The sequence below is a fragment of the Pan troglodytes genome, chromosome 1 (genome assembly GCF_028858775.2).
Source record: "Pan troglodytes isolate AG18354 chromosome 1, NHGRI_mPanTro3-v2.0_pri, whole genome shotgun sequence".
Lineage (NCBI taxonomy): Eukaryota > Metazoa > Chordata > Mammalia > Primates > Hominidae > Pan > Pan troglodytes.
Window position 1 is genome coordinate 181,729,377 of NC_072398.2, and position 17,916 is coordinate 181,747,292.

Here is a 17,916-nt window from a genome sequence, read left to right on the forward strand (position 1 = left end):
ATTTAAGTCTTTAATCCATCTTGAGTTGATTTTTGTAGATGGTGTAAGGAAGGGGTCCAATTTCAATCTTCTACATATGGCCGGCCAGTTGTTCCAGCACCATTTGTTTAATAAGTAATCATTTCCCCATTGCTTGTTTTTGTCAGGTTTGTTGAAGATCATAGTTTTAGGTATGCAGCTTTGTTTCTGGGTTCTCTATTCTGTTCCATTGGTCTATGTTTCTGTTTTTGTACAAATACCATGCTATTTTGATTACTGTAGCCATGTAGTATAGTTTGAAGTCGGGCAGCATGATTCCTCCAGCTTTGTTCATTTTGCTTAGGATTATCTTGGCTATTTGGGGTCTTTTTGGTTCCATAGGATTTTTAAAATGGTTTTTTTCTAGTTCTGTGAAGAATCTCAATGGTAGTTTAATAGGAATAGCATTGAACCCATAAATTGGTTTGGGCAGTATGACCATTTTAACAATATTGATTCTTCCTATCCATGAACATGGAATGTTTTTCCATTTGTTCATGTCATTTTATATTTCTTTGAGCAGTGTTTTGTAGTTCTCCTTGTAGGGATCTTTCACCTCCCTTGTTAGCTGTATTCCTAGGTATTTTATTCTTTTTGTAGCAATTGTAAATGGGATTACATTCCTGATTTGGCTTATGGATTGACTGTTTTGTGGTATAGAAATGCTAGTGATTTTTACACTTTGATTTTGTATCCTAAGACTTTACTGGAATTGTTTATTAGCTTAAGAAACTTTTGGGCTGAGATGATGGGGCTGAGATGAGAGGATCGTGCCATCTAGAAACACGGATAGATGGACTCTTTCTCCTTCTATTTGGATGCCCTTTATTTCTTTCTCTTGCCTGATTGCCCTGGCCAGGTTTTACAATACTATGTTGAATAGGATTGGTGAGAGAGGGCATCCTTGTCTTCTGCCGATTTTCAAGGGAAATGCTTCCAGCTTTTGCCCATTCAATATTTATGTTGGCTGTGGGTTTGTCATAGATGGTTCTTATTATTTTGAGGTATGTTCCTTCAAAACTTAGTTTATTGAGAGTTTTTAACATGAAGTGATGTTTAATTTTATCAAAAGCCTTTTCTGCATCTTTTGAAATAATCATGTGGTTTTTATATTAATTCAGTTTATATGATGAATAACATTTATTGGTTTGTGTATGTTGAACCAACCTTGCATCTTAGGGATAAGGCCTACTTGATTGTGGTGGATAAGCTTTTTGATGTGCTCCTGGATTCTCTCTGCCAGTATTTTGTTGAGGATTTTTGCGTCAGTGTTCATCAAGGATATTGCCCTGATTTTTTTTTTTTTTTTTTTTTTGTCTCTGCCAGGTTTTGGTATAGGGATGATGCCAGCCTCATAGAATGAGTTAGGGAGGATTCTTTCCTCCTCAATTTTTTGGAATAGTTTCAGTAGGAATGGTAACAGTTCTTTGTACATCTGCTAAAATTCAGCTGTGAATCCATCTGGTCCCCAGCTTTTTTTGGTTGGTAGGCTATGTATTACTGCCTCAATTTTAGAACTCGTTATTTGTCTATTCAGGGATTTAATTTCTTCCTGGTTTGGCCTTGGGAGGGTATATGTGTCCAGGAATTTATCCATTTCCTCTAGATTTTCTAGCTTATGTGCATAGGGGACATAACACCCTGTGTTGGGTGCATATATATTTAGGATAGTTAGATCTTCTTGTTGAATCAAACCTTTTACCATATGTAATGCCCTTCTTTGTCATTTTGGGCTTTGTTGGTTTAAAGTCTGTTTTTTCAGAAACTAGGATTGCAACCTTTGCTTTTTTCTGTTTTTTGTTTGCTTGGTAGATTTTTGTCCATTTCTTTATTTTGAGCCTATGTGTGTCATTGCTTGTGAGATGGTTCTCTTGAAGACAGCATACCACTGGGTTTTGGTTCTTTACCCAGCTTGCCACTCTGAGTCTTTTAATTGGGGCTTTTAGCTCATTTACATTTAAAGTTAGTATTGATATGTGTGGATTTGATCCTGCCATATGATGTTAGCTGGTTATTTTGTGGACTTGTTTATGTGGTTGCTTGGTAGTGTCACTGGCCTGTGTATTTCACTGTGTTTTTGTCATGGCTAGTCATAGTTTTTTCTTTCCATATTTAGTGCTTCCTTCAGGAGCTCTCATAAGGCAGGTCTGGTAGTACCAAATTTCCTCAGCATTTGTTTGTCTGAAAAGAATATTATTTCTTTTTCACTTATAAGCTTACTTTGGTCAGATATGAAATTCTGGGTTGAAATTTCTTTTATTTAATAATGTTGAATATTGGCCCTAAATCTCTTTTGTCTTGTAGGATTTCAGCTGAGAGGTCTGCTGTTAGTCTGATGGGCTTCCATTTGTAGGTTACCTGACCTTTCTCTCTAGCTGCCTTTAACATTTTTCTTTCATTTTAACCTTGGAGGATCTGATGACTACATGTCTTGGGATGATCTTCTTGTGAAGTATCTTACTGGAGTTCTCTACATTTCCTGAATTTGAATGTTGGTCTCTCTAGATAAGTTGTGGAAGTTCTAATTGATGATATCCTAAAATAATTTATCCAAGTTGGTTCCATTCTCCCTATCTCTTTAAGGGACAACCAGTCAGTTGTAGATTTGATGTCTTTACATAATCCCATGTCTCTTGGAGGTTTTGTTTATTCCTTTTCATTCTTTTTTCTCTATTCTTGTCCACCTGTCTTATTTCAGAAAGCCAGTCTTCAGGCTCTGAGAATCCTTCCTCTGCTTGGTCTGTTCTGCTATTAATACTTGCAATTGCATTATGAAATTCTTGTAGTGTGTTTTTCTGCTCTATCAGGTCAGTTATGTTGTTTTCTATACTGGTTATTTTGTCTGTCGGCTCCTGAGTTACTTTACTGTGATTTTTATTTTCCTTTTGTTGGGTTTCAATGTACTCCTTTAGCTCAATGATCTTCATTCCTATCCATATTCTGAATGCTATTTCTGTCATTCCAGCCATCTCAGTCCAGTTTTGAATGCTTGCTGGAAAGGTGATGTGGTCATTTGGAGGAAAGAAGACACACTGGCTTTTTGAGTTTTCAGCGTTATTGCACTGATTCTTTCTCATCTTTGTGTCCTGCAGTCTTTGAGGTTGTTGACCTTTGGATTTTTTTTATCCTGTTTGATGACCTTGAGGGTTTGTAGTATAAGGTGGATTTAGCCAACTGGCTTCGTTTCTGGTAGATTTTAGAGAGCCACCACTCAGCTCCCAACTCCTGGACTGTGTGCTCTAACTCTGGGGGACTTGTATTGGGCCTCAACTTTGTTTTCTAGCTGCTCAAGGTTTGCAGTTCACTGTGCTGGGGGAACTGAGGTACAGCATCTGCAGCAGAGTGCTGGCAGATGCAGGGGTGCCTGCTTCCCTGCAGGCATTCACTACAGTGACAAGGCAATGAAGTTTGTGAAGAGGCAGGGCCCCTGCTGGAGACTGTGCATGGTTGCATTGGAGGTGGTGTTGGCTCGGGGATGGGGTTCTGGCTGGCACAGGTCTGTGTGCCTTCTCTGTGCCCCTCAAGCAAGAGTAATTGCTAATGGTGTGAGAGGATCCACTGTGCTCTGAGCAGTGTTACTGCAAGGGTGGGGCACTGGCAGGGGTGGGGCTTGCTGGCTCTGTGCCCACCAAGCCTCCATTTGCAATGGCTATGAGCAAGGGAGAGGGAGCAGACTGCACTTTATGTGTGGAAGGGCAAGTAAAACAAAATCCACCCATGCAGACACACACCAGCAAAGTGATGTGGGGAGTTGCCTTGGGCTGAGGGGAAGCTGCAGTATGGGGAAGGTGTGTGCAGCTGGTGCATGGCCATTGAAACTGCCTCACTGGAGCTCTTCACCAGTCAGGCATGGTCTGCTCACACAGAAGATATGGTTTGGGGCCCCAGGGAACCCAAGACTGTCCTGTAAGCAGATGTGGCCAGGCTGGGGACCCAGGAATGGCCAGCAGACAATAGGGTGTTCATGTTGGACCAGCCCCATCTGATATGGAAGACTGTCCTGCAAAGATCAGGTCCCTTAGTGATAAAGTATCTTATGGGACCAAGTCAAGCCTAGGGGGATGGTGGTCCCTGGCTGTGCTCCACTACAGATGCCCCTGCACCAAACCCTGTGAGCTCCACATCAGCTGGCTTGCTACTTCTACCACTTCTCAAAGCAGCTCTCCCTGCCACCTCAATTGTCCATGGTGGTCAAGGGTTCTCCTCCTGCCAGAGTTCCAGAGGCTGGTAGTGAGAGTGGGTGACTCCATTCCCTCAGAGCTGTTGTGGTTCAAGAATGAGTTCTGTGCTAGTCACAGTGGCTCACGCCTGTAATCCCAGCACTTTGGGAGGCCAAGGCAGGCGGACATGAGGTCAAGAGTTCGAGACCATCCTGGCCAACATGGTGAAACCCTGTCTCTACTAAAAGTACAAAAATTAGCCAAGCATAGTGGCACACACCTGTAGTCCCAGCTACTCAGGAAGCTGAGGCAGGAGAATCGCTTGAACCCAGGAGGTGGAGGTTGCAATGAGCTGAGATCAAGCCACTGCTCTCCAGCCTGGCGACAGAATGAGATTCTGTCTCAAAAAAAAAAAAAAAAAAAAAAAAAAAATTAGTTCCTGTGTGTAGTTCAGGGTTCCCAGCTCTTTCTCCCTTCAGCCCAGTTTGTGTGTCTTTCCTCCATCCACTCTCAGTTCCTTGCCTCTGAAGATCTGTTTAAAGCCTGCAAGTCATCTTAGTCCCTCCATGGGAGCCATTCCACTTATTTGAGTCTAGTCAGCCATTTTGCCCTCTCCCTCAAACATTTCTCTTTTCTCTGTGTTGGGAACATTATAATTCTGTTCTACCTATTTTGAAATATATAATAAATTGTCATTAACTATAATTTTCCTACTGTACTATCAAATACTAAAATTTATTCCTTCTATCCATCTGTATTTTTGTACCCATTAATTAACTTCTCTTAATCCTCCAACTTCCTTACTGGCCTCTGGTAATCAGCATTCTATTCTCTACCTCTATGAAATCTACTTTTTTAGCTCCCACATCTGAGTGAAAACATGCAATATTTATCTTTCTATGCCTGGATTGTTTCACTTAATGTTGTGACCACCAGTTTCATTCCATTGCTGCAAATGACAGGATTTAATTTGTTTTTTGAATAACATTTCATTGTGTATGTATTTTTGAATAATATTCCATTTTTTATCCATTCATCCATTGATCCACACTTAGGTTGATTCCATATCCTGACTATTGTGAATAATGCTGCAGTAAGCATGGGAGTGCAGATACCTCTTTGATGTACTGATTTCCTTTCCTTTGGATAAATGCCCAGTGATGAGATTGCTAGATCACATGGCAGTTCTCTTTTTCGTATTTTGAGGAACTCGTATACAGTATTCCATAATGCCTGTACTACTTTCCATTCTCACCAACAATATATGAGTGTTCCTTTTTTTCTACATCCTCACCAACATATTTTATTTTTTGTCTTTTTGATAATAGCCATTCTAATTGCAGTGAGATGATACCTCATTGTGGTTTTGATTTGCATTTTTTGATGATTAATGATGTTGATAATTTTTTCATATACCTATTGTCCATTTATATGTCTTCTTTTTGATAAATGTCTATTCAGGTCTTTTTCCCATTTTTAAATTTTTTTTGTTTGCTATTGAGTTGTTTGAGTTCCTTATATATTCTGTTTATTAATCCCTTATAGGATGGATAGTCTACAAATATTTTCTCCCATTCTGGAGGTTGTCTCTTCATTTTGTTAGTGGTTTTCATTGCTGTGCATAAGCTTTTTTAGCTTGTTATAATCCCATTAGAATAGTCCCTGCAACTAACGTGAACAATATTAAATGGGAAATGTACTTATGATTGGACAAAAGTATTGCATATATGACAAGACGGAATCAAGGCCACTCTTTAGGACTGCACGCAGGCTGTTCACGATACTTTACCCACATTGGACCACTCTTTGGCCTATATCTGGAATGGAGCTTTCACATTTTCAGTAGCACCATGAGCCCCTTGGTCAGGATGGGCAGTACTCCATTCCTCACATATGACTGCCTTGAAGTTTATACCTACTCTTAGACTAACAGTGTACTGTGGTCACTATTTACAGAGCTCTGATGTAGAGCATCATATTACTGAAACAAGAAGCTCAGGTTAAAAATTTAAATCTAAAGAAAAAATAAAAAGAATGAAGGAAAGACATTGTAATGTACCAAAAGATCTGGCTTTATTGATGAGAAGAGGAAACGCTCAATAAATATTGAACACCTGTTTAGATCTAGATACAATATGCCAGGTGATTTACTTATATAATCTTACAGATTCTTACAACAACTGTGGTAGGATACTGTCACCATCTCAATTTTGGATGTAAACAATGTCCAAAAAAAAAGAATAATTACCTTTCCTAAACTCGCAGAACGTGTAGGGAACTGGGATTCAATCTCAAGGGTAACTGGCTAAAAGGTCTATAATCTTATTCCTCTGAGGCAACAGACTTGGTTTAAATACTAGCTCTGCTACTTATTAGTTATATGATTTTAGTTTACTTAATCACATTACCAGTCCCTCATCTGTAAACAAGAGGTGACAAATAGTTCCTGTCTCAAAAAATTCATTATCCTCAAAACAAATGAGATAATGCATCAATATCAGAATATCTGGGGTGGGGCCCAAGCATCTGTCATTTTAAAAGCTATACTAGTGATTCTAATTTACAATTAGGTTATTCTAATATATAAAACATTGTTCTAATGTGAATGAAGTGTTTAACTCAGAATATGGTACATAGTGTGTGCTCAGAAATTATTATTATTGTCGTGGTTACCATTATCTTATGGATGCCACATCTTCTTATTCATTTTGAGTAAAAACTAATGATTAAGTACAAAATATGGAAATTCAGGGTTTCCTGCGCTGTCTGCTTTCTTATAATTTTGAATCTCTCCACCACAAGCGATGTTGCTAAATGGCTGGAAAACATAAAAAATACTTGAACAGGGAATGGTAAGAAATGATATTACTGTTTCCATGTAATATTATAGAGAAGGTATGATCTTTATGGCCAAAACACCTAAGATTTAAGTCCTAGCTCTACCAATAGTTTGGGGATTTTTGGAGGGCAAGCCACTTTGTTTAAGTGTCAATTTCCTCACATCTAAAATCGGGCTAAAATAAACAACTTTTGTTTATAAATGGAGTAAACAAATAATGTAGCATATTTAAAATACCTGAGAAATTTCCTAGGCACACAGTAGGATGTTAATGATCAGTGCATGTTTCACTTTATTTCTCATTTCTTTATTCCAGCTTCACATATTTACATCATTGCTTTATTAGCTTTCTCTCTGTATTTATCAATAATCTAGAACCTGAAAGTGCAGTATGGCTTCCAGGTTCACTGGAAATGGATCTGACAACTGGAATCTCAGAAAAAAAAGGGGGGGCTTATGCCCTCTGAGGTTCAAAGGCCATTTGTCCCCTCAATATTGATTTTCTTAAATCAGATACTAGCCAAGACCCTGAGAGAAGTAATTGAATTGACAAAAGGCAAGTCTAGGTTATTAATAATGGAACAGCCTTGGACATTCTTGATGACTTAATTTAATGACAGAAGAGAGGTCTGAAACCAAAAGGCCTAGAGATGGGGTAAATGGCTGGTCTCTGAGGAGAAAGGAAAACACAAGTTATCCCTAAAAGCTTATTTCATGGAACAAAGCATTTTATTATAGTCCTAAACATGAGGCCAGAGGATATACTTTTGATTTTCTCTTTTTAACAAAACAAAATTTTAAAGACTTGAATAATTACCATTAAATTTATTTTTTGCCCTTGGAAAATAGACTTGTTTAGGGTTATGGAATTTTGGAATCTTAGTGATTAACTCAAGAGTAAAAATCATGGACATCTTATCTGTTTATCCCCTGAATTCAAGTATCAATTCTGTCATCTACTAGTATGACTTCAATCAAGTTAGGTAACCTCTCTGAGCCATAGTGTCTACATTTATTAAATGAGGATGTTAATATTTATTTTTTATGGTTATAGAAGAATATTTCCAATGTTTAAAAAAGTATATAAAATTACTGTCACTTGATACTATATAATACCTCACACAGTAAATACTTGTTGAATAAAATAATACATGAATTTTGATGGTTTTGTTTTTTTCACTGTCCCTGGAAAGAAAGGCTAGCCTGTGGTAACCTCTTGAAATCTTTTCTTCTCTCCAGCTATTCTGGCTGCTCTACCTGTAGCTCTCATCATCTCTCCTTTGGACTATTTCAGTGGTTTCAAGTGTCTTTTTATCATATTTCTCTTCTCTTTCACAATCTTCCCTCCCCTCTTATGACAAAGTTGTTTGCTGAAACAAAGATCTGAGCTTTTAAAATTATACTATCCTCTTGGAAAGGCATCTAGAATGTCATAATCACTCATTTTAAAGATAAGACCCAGAGATGGGGAGAGATTTACCCAAGTACCTATGGCGCTATAAACGTATGCTGAGATTATAGTTGAGCCTAGTACTCCGACCCCTAGTAGAAAATAACAAAGAGGGTACGAAAGAGGATATATATCCTTCAGTTCTAGTCAAAGGTGTTTCAAGTAGTTGTAGAATGTTTTAATTGCAATTTTGTTCTTAGTTAATATTTTTAGTGTTTTTGAACTTTAAATGTACTACTCTTACCCTGATGATAATATGATTTACTTCTATGTAAATTCTAGGTCAGCCAAGAGAAAGGATACAATTAATAACTAAAACTTATGTGACGTTCATTGTGTACCAAGTATGGTACCAAATACTGTACATATATTAATTTAATTATCATCAGAGTCCTGTGAAGTAGGTACTGTTATTATTCCCATTTTTCAGATCAGGACACTGAAACAGATCTTTAGTAGCTTGGCAAGGCCACACAATTGAAAAGCAGTAGAGTTGGTTCTAAAATTCAAGTTTCCAGGTTCCAGAGCTAATGCTTAATTGCTATGCTTAGCTGGCACAAACACATTACATTCTCATGAGCACTGTGTACTCTCACTATACAGTTGCCTGCTAGTCCATATGGCTTTCTTTAACCCTGTTTCTTATTTCCTGTCTTAATTATCAGGAAGTTGCAATTTGCATAGCATAAAGATGAACTTCTCCCTCTTTCTTTTTCAGAGGGTCATTTTCAACATTGTTAACTTCAGTAAAACCAAGAGTCTCTATAGAGATGGGATGGCCCCTATGGTGAAATCTACCAGCAGACCAAAATGGTAAGTGATCTACAGAATGGGACCCCTTCCTGGTTAGAAAATTTGTCCCAGACCCCACACATATACACACCTACTAATGGACCCCCCAAAAAAATTAAAAATAAAAATTTTTAAAAGAAAATTTTACCCAGAACTCTAGTTTATCTGCTGTACAGCTGGGGATCAGACTTACTGTCACTGAGAAGAATGAGGATGAGTTTCTGTATGGCCATTCTTTGGGTACTGTTCTTGAGAATGTTGGAAACATGGTCCTGTGCTTGGGATGACCAGCATTCAATTATGAGAAAAGGCAGTCTGTTATTTGGTAAGCTTCCTGTCCTGTTTGGCTTTTATCATGGTATCTTTGGAAACATAAATAAAGTTGGTTCTTTTTTTTTTTCCTAGCCTAAGCATAGATTATGTTTAGTAACTTAGGAGGACATTAGGGACTACAGTTCAGTAGCTTTCTCTTGCTTTTCATGGTTTTTGTGTTTTGTGTGTGTGTGTGTGTGTGTGTGTGTATTTTAAAGTTCTATTTGTACCATTGCTATAGTGAGGAGGAGGGGAGTTGGATAGGATTGGTTAATAATTGTAATAATGATGGTAATAATAATATTAATAATACTAGTAATAATAACTACCTCACTTATTAAAAATCCATTTGGGTCAGATGCTTTATATTTGTTGTTACTATTTCCACATTTTTGCAAAGGAAATTTTAAGTATCCCTATATTACAGATGAAAAAATTGAGGCTAGGATAAGTTAAGTACTTTATTAAGACCATAAAGAGTAAGGGAGTGCCCTGTGTTATTTATGTTACCCTGTAATACCTTTTCAGCCAATTCATTCATTCATTTATTCATTCAACAAATATTGATTGAGTGCAACAAAATGAAAGACTTCAAAGACAAAAACCTAGTATTATTAACCTATTCATCTATCACACAGTAGGTGTTAAGTGAATGCCTGTTAAGATGAACTGAATTTGTTATGAGAATTTACATGTAAAGTTTTGCCTGGCACTTACTAAGTGCTCAATAAATGGCATCTATTATTAATAGTATTATATAAAACCCTATACAAATGCAACGAATTGTTAATATTGTTATAGCTTTGATCTCTGTTCAAATATTAATGACTAGTGAGAAGACAGTCTCCAAATGTCTATATTTATAGCAAACTAGCAATTCATAAATATTGAATTGTGCTTTTATCTCCAAATGATACTTGGCAATTTTCTATTAATGTTGGGCTGAGAAGCTCAGGTTTATAAAAGTGTAGGCATTTGATGACAATAATAAAAACTCTTTATGAAAGGTAAAAATATCTCCTTGGGCATGATTTTTTCCTTTCCTGTATCAAATCAACTAATCTGCTGCTCCTTCTCTCAGTCTTTCTGGGCAAGGGGTAGGCCTTGGCTTTGAGTCTCTGGTTCCAGCCCAAGTAGATAATAATAGAAATCATTTCTCTGTTAATAGGCATATATATATAGATTAGTACTTTAAACCTTGCAAGTAACAGGACATCACTGTTGATTTGCTCATGAGGGCCTTCGAAATGACATTGTATATATTTTTCCATATTCTGTGTTGGGATCTTGTACAGCAATAATAATCACCATCCATTTTTCCCAAGTGTTAAGTTCTAGAATCCTTTTTTGTGCTTTCGAAGATGCATAAGCCTTAATTATTTCACTTTGCTTCTTTTTTCTCATGAACTATGTTGTGTCTTCTCTGCTAGGGCTCTTGATAAGATTTTGAAATTTTATTGGGTCCTTGCTTTTGGATTATGATGCTTTAGAATTAAGTTGGTGCTCTTATGCAATGTTGGCAGGCAATCAGCAGCAGCCGTTATCCAGTCATTGGACTCCTCTAATGGTCTGAAAGAGCCTAAAGTTTCAGAATTGAGTTTGTTGTAGTTTATTAAGCCACTTAGGCATAAGGTACCATAGCACATCACACTGTATATGTAATATCTCCTATTTTCTACCTTACCATCCCCAGAACTTGGATACAAAGCTACTTACATTGCTTCAGAGTTTCCTTTCCTCAAGCCAGATGTTTAGATTTTTTTTTTACTTCATAGGACTTTATTGAGCACCTTCATGTGCTATGCACTGTTGTAGATATTGGGATACAGGATGAATATGCTATAAAAGATCTGTTCCAAAAGGGAACTTTATATTTAGAATTTTTATTAACTAATCTCTACAAATCATAATTGTTATTCTCCTTGCTACTGTTGAATTTTGAACATCTTTTCTTCCACCTTGGTGCTCTATGTCTAGGACTTCCTTTTATGCTTTGAGTCAGTTACCTACACCCAAACCTATCTCCCAGCAGCCATTATCCTAAATGTTCCCAGGGTTTGATAAGGAATTGGCTATGGGCTCTCAGAATATTAGATTTTATTGGCTCCAAGGAGTCTATCCCAATTTAGGAATCTTGGCAATGACCTAACTCAAACCTGAAAAATACCTCGTAGATCTCAAATTTATAGTATCTTCTCCAGTGTCTTTCTAATTCTAGCTTTCCCAATACCAAGGCAAGCACTATAACAAAAAAAGTTTGTAATACTTTACTTGTCTAGGGTATTACCTCCTTCGATATTCCAAATAAGTCATGGAAAAATTCTTACTTTAGGATAAACACTAAAAATCTGAAATTTCCTGGATATTATATATATAATTTAGAATACATATATGTATGTATGTGTGTGTGTATATATATGTATCTGTGTGTATATATATATATGTATAAAAATTGGGAAAACACCCTGTTTTCACCTTTTCAAGATGAAACAAACATTCTTCTTCACCTCTTATAGGGGGCTGTAACAGGTACCAAGGCCTTCAAGTCTTAGCATAGACCGGTAGTTAATTAGTTATAGAAAGCAAATTAACACAAGATACAACTGGAAAACCATTATGTAAATATGTGGCCATTCAAGGCTGTTCTGCCTTGAGGAGACATCTAGCAGCAAATGGAGAAGCTGGAAGATTCAGAAGTTTTCTGCCTGTTTTAGTTCACTCCAATTTTATTTACATATTAGACTTCCTAAGGATTAAATAATTACATATAAGACTTCTTAAGGATTGTGGTTAGGGCTCTGTAGCATCAGGTTTCTGATGCTCATAACTCATTAATATTTCTTAACAGTGTCCAAGTCTCATAACTCATTAATATTTCTTAACAGTGTTCATTGCTGTGTGCTAGGCACTGCTAGGAACTGGCATTGCAAGACAACTAAGAACTGTATCTTCACCTCTGCAGAAACTGAGGCTAGGAGTATTTACATAACTAGTAAGTGGTAGCACCAGCCAGAAATCACATGATTCCAAGTTTACTGTTCCTCTCACATTCCATGCATGGGGATGTTGGAAGAAGGAGACAAAAAGAAGCAAGGAGTAGCATGCTATTGTGTGGCCTTTGGATAATCTGAAATAACTTATTGGATTGGCTTTTTCATTATAGCAGATTGAAAAGATTGGACTAGCTGTTAGAGATGGCTTCCATTTAACATATTTTTATTGATCATCTACTCTGTGCTAGATCTTGGGGTGGTTAATATCAGTTGATTAGGATTATTTCTTTAAAGATTTTACTTTTTTAGAGGTTGGAATGAAACACAAAAATAAATAAGTATAATGTAGAGAACATTGTGCTAAGAATCAATAGCACATAAAGCATGCAGTGGGATTAGAGAAGAGGAAGAAAATTATACTATTAAGGCCACGAGGGGAAAAGGAGACATGCTAAGGACCAGGTGATATTTCAGCTATATCTCAAGGAATGGAAAGTGGATAAAATTAAGGAAATGGGATTCCAGGTGGAAGAAATAACATGATGAGCCATGCTACCTCTTTCATTAGCCTGTTTTCTCACTGTAAAAAGTACATAATAATACTTCCTCCCAGCGTTGTTATAAGAAACAAATGTGAACTGAATGTGTAAATACTTTTTAAAGTCTGAAGTGTGTTATTAAACAAATTTCCTGTTTTTCTCCTTTCTTGTAATTCACCCAAGACTGATTATTATTTCTTCTTTTTCTCCCTCCTCTCTTTCTTCCCTCCTTCTGCTTATCAATAAATGCTTACTGAGTAGTTAAAATAAACCAGGAACTATGCAAGGCATTAAAACATAACAGTGACAAGAGAGATATGTTTCATAGTCTCATAGCTTATAGTCTACTATGCGAAACATTAAATATGTAGCTCTAGTAAAGTATGATAACTGTTATAATGAGAACTTTGTAATAACAGTTATAATTTAAATACTACATAGAATTTAAGACTTCATATACACCAAGGATAAGAGACCTTCCTTAGGAAGTATTGTTTGTACTAAGAGCTGAAACAGAATGTGCTTGAAGGCCAAAAAAATGAGAGAGAACATTTTATCTTTGATGAGAAAAGGCCAACATAATTGAAGCATTAAATTCTGAGGAGAAAGCGATTGGAGAGATTATTGGGGTGAGCCTTATAAACCAAGCTAAAGAGTAGGACTTGATTCTAATGACAATGGAAATAAATTAAAATGATTAAATGGGGGCAGGACATGATCAGATTGGCAGTTTAGAAAGATCAGTCTTGCTGCTGAATGGGGTATATTTTGGAGAGGATGAAAATTATTTGGATGTTTTTGCAATATGCCTTAGGCTACAGCTAATGATGGATTGGGGTGGTAACAGTAGTGATAAAACAAGTGGATGGTTTTCAGGGATAATGGAAGATTGAATCAATTTAGCTTTGTGGTTGACTAGATGTGGAGAGTAAAAGAGAAGGAGGAGTCCTGGATGATTCCCAGATTTTCTGGCATGAACAACAGAAGGGATGATGTCATTTACTGAAGATAGGGACCATAGGAGGAGAAACAGTTTAGGAAGATTTGGCTGGATAAGGGAGATGATGAGTTTAGCCTGGGAAACATTAAGCTAGAAGTGCCTGGAAAGCATCCAAGCAGAGATGTCAGGTAGGTAGTATGGTATATTGGTAAGAGACTCAAGAGAGGAATATGGAAGTACGGATTAAGGTGTCATCAGTCTACAGGTGATAACCAGAATGGTAGGAGAAGATGTGATTTCTCAGGGAGGCCATGAGAAGAGAGATTAGGATAAGGCTCTGAGAAATCCCTACATTTAAAGGCCAGGTAGAGGATAAGAGGCCCACAAAGGAGGATGAGACGGACTAGCCACAGAGATAGGAAAAAAAAAAAAAGAAAATGTAGTGTCATGAAACCAAAGAGCGAAGTCTTTTTTAACAGGGTGGAGGGACTAATACTGCCAACTGCTACCTAGGTCAAAGATAATTAAAGCATGTAGTGACATGGAGGTCTTGAGAGGCTTCCGTGAGTGCACTTTTAGTGACCTGGTGGGTGGTAGGAGTTCAAGCCAGGTCATGTGGATGAAGGAGTGAGTTGGAGGATGGAGAATGTATGAAGAAATGGAGACAATAAATATGGACAGCTCTCTCAAACATTTAGCTACAAAATTAAATGAAAAAGATATAGGTTTATGGGATAGACAGAAAGTAAACATAATTTTAACATTCTTTAAATGAAATGCAGTGATAGAGGTATGTACACCTAGCAATAGATTCATACTTTCTATAAGTCTTAATGTAGTAATGTTTAGCCTCACTCCTGTCAAAATTTTAAAATTTTGAAATTAGTGGTGTCTTTTCTGAAATAATGGGGGCTTTACTCTATTATTAAAAACAAAAATTTATATTTTACTTGAGAAATTATAAATTTATAAATTAATATTTTGTAAAACAAAGTCATACTTAATTTTTTCTCATAGCTAAAAAAAGTCATACATTTAAAATTAAATTACATCCTCTGTTCCACACATACTTACTCTCTTTTTCTGTCTTATTTTTTACATTGCACTTATTACCATCCAGCAAACTACAATGTATTATTTATTTATTATCTGTCTCCCCCTCTGCTGCAAACTAAGCACCATAGGGGTAAGGATTTTTGTCATTTCTATACACTTCTATATTTCTAGCTCTAGAACTATGCCTGGTATATAACAGGTATTCAATAAATGTCTATTTATAAATTAATTCAGTATCTTCCACTAAACCTAATGATTATTTTTAATTTTACATTTTCCTTTTTAGTTTTTTTCTTACACACATTTTAACACGGAAACAGCTAAATGTATGTACTCATTTGTATGTTGATCTTTTCATTTGACATTGTATCAAAAACAATTTTAATATTTTTCTCTAAGTGTTAATCACACCATGTTTGAATAATAATGATTTCTACTTTTTTAATGTATCATGATTTCCTGTATCATATTCCTATTGCTGGGCATTTAGATTTTCCATATTTTTCTAAAGTATAATAGATAATAAATATCACATAGGTTTTAGGTTTGTTAAATAATTTTTTACAAGCAGCTTCTAAGAGATAGACTCTAAGATTAATGTCTATAAACTCCTGTTATACATGTTCTCCAAAAATGTTGTACCAATTTAAAATATTGCTATTGGTCTATCACTGCATCAGTTTTATTGCAATTTGGATAGCATTAAAAATTGGCATTAAAAAATGGTTACTTTAGGAGCCATAAAATGATCTATTTTTTTATTTCAATTTTGTATCTTAAGAGTATTGACATTAATGTAATGCCCTAAAATCAAGTTTTCAAAAATGAATATTTCTGCATTAAAAAGAAAAGGTAAAATATTACATTCTGGTTCTGGGACATGATGGAGTAGACATACTTCCCTCTATTTCTAGAGCGCAGCTAAAACTATACACAGCATTTATGAAACAAACATAGAAAACTCTGAAAGGTGGAGAAAAGAGGGAAGACTACTTAGGTTCCTTAGGACCTAAGAAATGGTATTGTGTGAGTTCTGTGGGTTTCCTTTTTGCCACATATATGCCAAAATAGTTATTGGAGAAGCTGGCAACCTGGAAATGCCACAGGTACAGACAAATAAAAGGTGCTCCCCAAAATATTTTCATACTAAATGAAGGACCAGAAAAAGGGCAGTCTAGCATGAGAGATTATTGTGAGACAATGATCACCTACTCCAGCCAAACACAATGGGGAAAATAAATAAACTGCATCCACATTTCTACTTTCACCAACAAAGGGCTAGTAGGAAGCATAGACTTTTGTCTTTGCCACCACCCCACTCCCCAGTAGGTGGTGTCAGAAAAAAATAAGAAACAGGACTTTCATTCTGCTGGGTGGTAATGAATTCCCTCCTTCCTCTTCGTGGTGTCAGATCACATGGGGAATGTGACCTTCCACCACCCACTTAAGAATGGGCTCAATAGCTGAGTACAGAAGACAGAGAAGAGAATAAGTGAACTTGAATATGGAACAATAGAAGTTACCCACTATGAATGAAAATGAAAAGAACAGTCTTAAAAGAAAAATGAACAGAGCCTCAGGGACCTATGGGATGCTAACAAAAGATTATAGCATTCATGCCATTGGAGTTTCAGAAAGATAGGAGAGAGTGAGACTAAAAATAAATGTTTAAAATGGATGAAATCATCCCAAATTTTGCAAAACACATAAACCTACAAATTTGAGAAACCAGGTGAACCTCAAACAGAAAATCCATGCCAAGAAATGTCATAATTAAATGTGTGAAAATTAAAGACAAAGAAAGAATCTTGAAAACAATAAGAGAAAAATGATACCTTATCAATAGGAATAAAATGGAATACAGCAGACTTCACAACAGAAACTATTGAAGCCTGAGTAAAGTGGCACGATGTTTTTCAAATGCTAAAAGAACATCAACCCGGACCCTTTTATCCAGCAAAAATATCCATTAAGAATGAAGGAGAGATCAAGACATTCTAGATAAAATAAAACTAAAGGTATTTTTGCCAGCAGACTTATTCTAAAAGAATGGTAAAGGAAGTTCTTCAAATAGAAAGAAAATTTTAAAAGGACTCTTAGTATATCAGGAAGAAACAACAACAAAAAGAATAAAAATATAGGTAAATACTGTAGACCTTTTTTTCTGTGTTTTCTAAATATGCCTTATATTGAAGCAAAAATTATAACATTGACATGGTTCTCAGTATATGTAGAAGAAATATTTAACAGAATTACATGTGGAAAGGTAAAAGGACTTAAAATGAGGTACAGTTTCTACACCTCACTCAAATTGGTAAATGTCAACACCAGTAGACTGTGATAGGTTTTATATATATATATATAATGTAATATTGAGGAAAAAAAGGATGAGTGATTCTATTAGTCTGTTTTTATGCTGCTGATAAAGACATACCTAAGACTGGGAAGAAGAAGAGGTTTAATGGACTTACAATTCTATGTGGCTGGGGAGGCCTCACAATCATGGTGGAAGACAAAGAAGAGCAAGTCATATCTTACATGGATGGTGACAGGCAGAGAGAGCTTGTGCAGGGAAACTCCCATTTTTTGGGGGGGGTTTTTTTTTTGTTTTTTTTTAGACGTAGTCTCCCTCTGTGGCCCAGGCTGGAGTGCAGTGGCACAATCTTGGCTCACTGCAAGCTCCACCTCCCAGGTTCACTCCATTCTCCTGCCTCAGCCTCCCAAGTAGCTGGGACTACAGGCGCCTGCCACCATGTCCAGCTAATTTTTTTTTTTTGTATTTTTAGTAGAGATGGGGTTTCACTGTGTTAGCCAGGA

The 17,916-nt window shown here is 36.4% G+C and overlaps 1 protein-coding gene across 11 annotated transcripts in view; it reads left to right on the forward strand.

Annotated features, from left to right (window-relative positions):
- The window catches only part of AGBL4 (AGBL carboxypeptidase 4), a 1,457,272-nt gene that overhangs the window by 727,537 nt on the left and 711,819 nt on the right, over window positions 1-17,916 (forward strand). For 10 of the 11 annotated variants that reach the window (XM_054666739.2, XM_054666701.2, XM_009457345.5 and 7 more), the window contains one exon: window positions 9,186-9,280. In XM_054666739.2, coding sequence (XP_054522714.1) covers window positions 9,186-9,280 — 95 coding nt within the window. Of the gene's footprint in view, window positions 1-9,185; window positions 9,281-17,916 lie in introns of those variants that run through there. The other variant, XM_063780659.1, reaches the window with a different exon arrangement.